Source organism: Bos indicus, chromosome 7 (assembly GCF_029378745.1).
Source record: "Bos indicus isolate NIAB-ARS_2022 breed Sahiwal x Tharparkar chromosome 7, NIAB-ARS_B.indTharparkar_mat_pri_1.0, whole genome shotgun sequence".
Classification (NCBI taxonomy): Eukaryota; Metazoa; Chordata; class Mammalia; order Artiodactyla; family Bovidae; genus Bos; species Bos indicus.
The window spans coordinates 2,216,990-2,222,989 of NC_091766.1; the positions used below are offsets into that span (position 1 = coordinate 2,216,990).

A 6,000-nucleotide genomic window follows, 5' to 3' on the forward strand; every position below is an offset into this window, starting at 1 on the left:
TAGATAAGGCCTCATAGTTGGGAACAGGGCCTGTCTTTGGGATCTGAGCCTGTGGAATGGGAATCTGTGTTTAGTAGTGGAGACAATGTCCAGATCATTGTGCCCTGAGCCACCATCAGGCCAGTGCCCTGGCTCCTGGCACAACTCAGGGGCTAGGCCAGCCTCCGGAGAGTCTAGGCTGGAGAAGGACAAGGCAGCTGTGGCTCTGAGCTCCTGGCCTGCAGCAGTCACACAGGTGTGTGCCCAGCCATGCCTACCTTGTCTCCCACGGCCTGCCCTCAGGATCCACGGGGCCTGTGTGTCCACTGCCCTTGCTGACAAGGACCACACAGCATGTCAAGGTCCACCATGGGGCCTCCCAATCTGGGCATCTGTCCTTCCCATTCCCACGAAGGGGTCCTGTTCCAGGGCGGAGGGAGTTCATGAGAAATGATGACCACCCAGCACTGTGGAGATGGGCGTCAGGGCACAGGGTGCCAGGTAGCAGCCTTTGGGTGGGGGTCAGAGTAGCCATGACTGAGGTCAGCCTGCCCAGAGCTCTGATCATCGAAAGACTCCCAGCTCCAGAGATAGGAGATCAAGACAACTGTGCCTGATGAGCTGTGTCCACTAAGTCTCCTTGCCCAGACAGGTCAGGAGAAATCCCTGCTGAGGGCACCCTGTCTATAGCGTTGCAGGCAGGCCACCAACAGGATTGCTCCAATAAAACCCTGTTTACAAAACCAGGTGGAGGGACCAACTTGCCAACATGTGTGGTTGGCAGACCCCTACCCTAGACTGACGTGACACCGGCGTCTCAGGATCCCTGCCTGGTTGGAGACAAGTGAGGGAGATGCTTAATGCCAGTCCTGATCTTTTGTGAAGGAGGCGGCACAGGCGACGGGAGAGGGCGTCTCTGGGGCAGGGGGGCCCAGTCCCAGCAGCATGGCCAGGCCTGCCCCATCCTTGTTGAGACCTGGCCTCTGGCCTCCCTGCCCCAGCTGATGGCCAGTGCCTGGGGGAGATGCCACACCTAGTGTTACCAAAGCCCCCTGTGTCTCCTGAGGGCAGTAGGCATGGTTTTCACGTGCCTACCTCAGTGGCTGCCAGGGAGGGTAAAGGGGCCAGGAGGGAGGAAGGGAGCAGAGGCTCTGAGCATGCTCCACCCAGCTTCAAACAGCACTGTTCTGATTTCATCTGTCTGAGATCTTGAATATTTAATGTAAAATTTTATCCAAGGTTTTAAAACCCTGAAAGCCACATTTCAGGATCGTTTTAGTTTGATTTCAGGAATTGACCCTCTGTGCAAGACCATCTGCCTTTCCCCTCCACACGTTGGCCTGTTCCTCCGTCTCAGGGTTAGGAAGACCGGGGCTTTTCCTAAACAGCCCATCTGTCCCTAGCTCTTCATGTCGTCAGCCCTTGCCCAGTCATGTTTCCTCCTTATTTCAGCCACTTAGCAGCTCAGAGTCAAGGTTGGGTCCCTCTCTGATGATATACGCCTCTATGTTCTTGACTGTAGCATTGCTATTCTAACATCCACGAATTCCTTGTTTTGGACTCAGTTACTCGCATCTGTCTTATTCACATTGAACACTTACATATTCTTTGATTCTCTGTTCTAGGCTCTGGGATAAAGGGACACCCGGATACAGCTTTGGGCTCTGCCCTTTGTAGCTTTCAGGATAATGAAAGTGTCAGGCATTAGTTACCTTGCTGCTGCTGCTGCTAAGTTGCTTCAGTCGTGTGCGACTCTGTGCGACCCCATAGACGGCAGCCTACCAGGCTCCCCCATCCCTGGGATTCTCCAGGCAAGAACACTGGAGTGGGTTGCCATTTCCTTCTCCAATGCATAAAAGTGAAAAGTGAAAGTGAAGTCGCTCAGTCGTGTCCGACCCTTAGCAACCCCATGGACTGCAGCCTACTGGGCTCCTCCATCCATGGGATTTTCCAGGCAAGAGTACTGGAGTGGGGTGCCATTGCCCTCTCCAGTTAGTTACCTTACCTGAGAGCAAATGTGGACTTCGTAGCTGTGATGGAGTGCTGGGAAGGGGAGACCCGCGGCACCACTAGACTACATGCTGTGGGATGCCACCTCCAAGGGCGGTCAGGCAGTGCTTGACCGAGGAGCATGTGTGTCAGCTGAGCCTCGAGGATGAGGAAGAAGAGAGACATAGTATGTGCAAAGGGCCTGCAGCCACAGGGAGCACCCTGCAGAGCAAGGCAAGCAAGGCCCGAGTGAGCCTGGAGAGGTGCAGGAGGCAGGTCCTCATCCTGAAACAAGGGAGGGGCATTCCAGGAGCTTCAGTCTGCGTCGTGATATGTTCATATCTCCAGTTGAAGAACCTGCAGCAGGATAAGTAGATAGGAAGGAGGGAGAAAGGAGACAGGCAGAAAGGAAGCTCTCACCACAGTGCAGCCCAGAGGCAAGGTAGCTTGGCTCGGTGGAGGCAGGAGAGAGGGGAACGTGGATATGTCAAGAGCATCGGGGGACATGCTGATGGACTTGGAGATGACCGGACAGGGGATCCCTGGGATCTGGCTTGTGTGCATGAAGGACCAATCTCTGAGATGGATGATGCCAGTGGAGGCCATGGACTTGGGCTGGACACGTGGAGTCAACTTTTGGCACCTCAGAAATTGAGGGGTATCTAGTAGGCAGTTGTATCCAAGAGTCTGAAGCTCCAAAAGTGTGAGGTTGGTGTCCAAGTAAGTGGGTTGCCAGCCTGTAACGTGAAATTATAAGCTGGAGCAAAGGCCATGCAGAGGGCAGATGTCAGAACCACTGGCTTTTACATGGGAGAGGGCCTGCCTGTCTGTTATTGCAGGAAATCCCAATGAGTTAGCATAGCTTTACCTGTAGATGTAGAACACGCCCTTCATTAGTGCAAAGAGTAACTATGTCAGGTGTGGTTCCCACCAGTGGCTGCCCCTTCCCTCCTTCCTACCTTCCCATCTCCCCTATGTGGTTCCTTCCAGTAGGAGATATCATCTGCCCTAAGGGGAATGAGGGGATAGGAGGGCACAGCAGACGGGAAAAGTCTGAAATGCCCATTATGAAGAATAGAGAGTGGCTGAGCAGGGAACATAGTTGGAAAGTGGGGCCCATTGAGGTCAGTGATTAGGAATTTATGATGGATCAAATATCCCCTGTTATATTGTTAGTTTATTCTTCTATGTTGAATGCATTTTTGTAAATCATCTCAGTAGCACCTAATTTATGTGTGGAATTAGGTGTTAGCGGAAAGGGAAGCGGGTAGAAATTCGGGAAGAAGACAGAGGCTGAGAACAAGAGGAGAAGAGTGGGTCTTATTAATATCGCTGCAGACAGGGTTGGAGCTAGGCCAAGAAGGAGACAGCCATGAGGAAAGAGGAAACAAGAGAGACAACAGTGGCCTGCAGGGTCAGGGTTCTCCATGCACTGGGACCACGGATGAGCAGATCTTGGGTGGGAAAGAAAGAGGCAGATAAGCTGGGCTGGATCTACATGTAAGGCTGGATTGGCCTGTGTGAAGGCACCGAGTTCTGGAGCACTATGGAAAATGACCAGAAGCCCAGTTGTGGCAGAGCCGTGTGGTGGGTGAAGCAGTGGCGGGACACGGGGTGTCGCATAAGTTGAGGCAGGTGGAAGAAATCCCAGACAAGTCTGGGTGACTTTTAATTTTTATGTAGGCACTTTTCAGAAGCAAAGCTCATCTGGGGGATTTGGATGAAGATGGAAACAAGATGTGGAGGAGTATGGCGAGGCCATAACTGAGGCTCTGGGATTTGCTTTCTTGGGTGTTAGCAATTGGTTCTTTTAGGTTTAATTTTGTTACAGTTACAGGTTAAAGATGATTGTAAATAGAGTCAAATTGTGCCACAGAATGTCACTGAGGTTACCCCTGGGATCTCGCATGTGAAGATCTGACAAAGCCCAAATTTTGGGGCTTGGAATCACTCCTTAAAGAACAGACAGACCTCATTTCTGTCTCCAACTTTGACAGATACTGAAACATCTGGACTCACCTGGGGCCTGCTTGGAGGAGGGGAGCATTGCTCACAGCTAGTGTGACACCACTCCAGGGCGGGGGTCCCCGGACGCCGCCCTGCCCAAGGGCTCCCTCGTATCTAAACCACACAGAGTTTCTGTGTGAGCTCGCTTGCCTCTGTGCTGTCTCTGGGCTCTTTTCAATGCCTCCTCCAGCAAACTGCTTCCTGTGGGGGAAGAAGGTCCCCCTTATCTGTCCTTTGGTTATTTGTCCCACTTTTCTCTTTCAGAGGGCCGCTGCCAAGGTGACAAGTCAGTGTTCTGTAGGATGGAAGTCTTGTCTCGTTATTGCTCCATCCCAGGCTACAATAAGCTGTGCTGCAAGTCCTGTAACCCGCACGACAACCTCACTGATGTGGACGACAGGGCAGAGCCACCCTCTGGGAAGCACAATGACATTGAAGAGCTCATGCCCACCCTTTCAGTGCCCACTCTAGTCATGGAGGTGCAGCCTCCACCAGGCATACCCCTGGAGGTGCCTCTCAATACTTCCAGCACCAATGCCACCGAGGACCATCCAGAAACCAATGCTGTGGATGTGCCCTACAAAATCCCTGGCCTGGAAGATGAAGTCCAGCCACCCAACCTGATCCCTCGACGACCGAGCCCGTATGAAAAGACCAGAAACCAAAGAATCCAAGAGCTCATTGATGAGATGAGGAAGAAAGAGATGCTCGGAAAGTTCTAATAAAATGGAAAGATAGCATCAATAGCTTTTTTTTGCTTGCTTATAGAGATATTCCATGGCAACTCCTGTGTTGTGGAGATGAAGTCAGATTCCTGACTCCAAAAGGTTTTGAGGAAACAAAGAAGGAGAATAATGTAAATATATAGCTATATTTACATTATACACACACACACACACACACACACACACACACACACATAGTTGTAAGCATGTGGCAACTAGGTTGGTAGCTATGTTTCCTAGTCCTGGAATGTTCTAAGTCCTGCACTGGGGTTGGGTGTGGGGTAGAGAGGAATATGGAGGCTCTACACCTCCCATCAATGAGGGACAGCAGGAGGGAGAGAAAAAACCTTTGCCCCAAGTTTCTGAGCAGTGATTGCGAATCTTTTCCTTGCGGTGACAACCCTGCTGGAGACACAGGACAGTTCCTACCAATCTCCAGGTTGAGGTACAAGACCCATGGGGCTCTTAGAAGAAACAGTGATTTATTTACTAAGTGACTAGTCATTAAGACGAATGCAGTGAAGTGGAGGTCATGAATTCCAGCAAACTCCAGGACGAGGTGGTGAGGCAGGTGGCGTGGATGAGTGTGGTCACCAGCTGGCACTCCCAGGCTCTCACACCTCTCTCTTCTTCACTAACCTTGGCCTTGCTTGTCACCTCTGGCCAGCCTGGCCTCAGGCCTGGGGCTCCCCAGAGACACTCTCTGCTTCCTCAAGTCACTGGAAGGATGAAGGAGGCATGCACTCTGCTGGAAAATCCAGTGAGTGGTCAGGGCTCATTTTTCTGTGTGTGAACATGTAGCTTAAACTTCCCGAAATTACAGGACCCAAGCACATTAGCTCCTTAGCCGGGCCTAGCCTGACATGTAATTCTTAAGCTTTTCACATCCAGGAAAGTTTTAAAGACTTTGTATTCTCACCAGTCATAGATCTTAGAGAACTCTTTCTTGTTCCATTCCCCATTCTGTGGATGAAAATACTGAGGTTCAAGATAACACCACGATGTTTACTTTTTGAGTTTTGAGGTGCTAAATCCCTTTATCTGAACCCATGCGTGTGTGTGCGTGTATCTGTGTGTGTCTAGGGACAGGTTAAGGTTCTAGGAAACAGTGAGGAACATGTGGGACGATGCCGAGCCATCACACGGCTGAGGACCAGCCCTGCCATCGCCCCAGCACAGCCCGCCTCCCTCCCCTCTGCCACCACATTCCACACTTTCTTATACATGTCCTCTTAGGAGCTTGCTGGCTCCTAAGAACCCAGCTGGAGGAAATATTTCTGAAAATATATCATTACTGTCA

At 51.3% G+C, this 6,000-nt stretch overlaps 1 protein-coding gene across 1 annotated transcript in view; it reads left to right on the forward strand.

The window, feature by feature from the left end:
- ADAMTS2 (ADAM metallopeptidase with thrombospondin type 1 motif 2) overlaps positions 1-4,719 on the forward strand; it is a 242,247-nt gene extending 237,528 nt beyond the window's left edge. Inside the window, exon 22 of the mRNA XM_070792386.1 lies at positions 4,240-4,719. Coding sequence (XP_070648487.1) covers positions 4,240-4,697 — 458 coding nt within the window. The 3' untranslated portion in view covers positions 4,698-4,719. The remainder of the gene's footprint in view (positions 1-4,239) is intronic.
- The last annotated feature ends 1,281 nt before the right edge of the window (positions 4,720-6,000 follow it).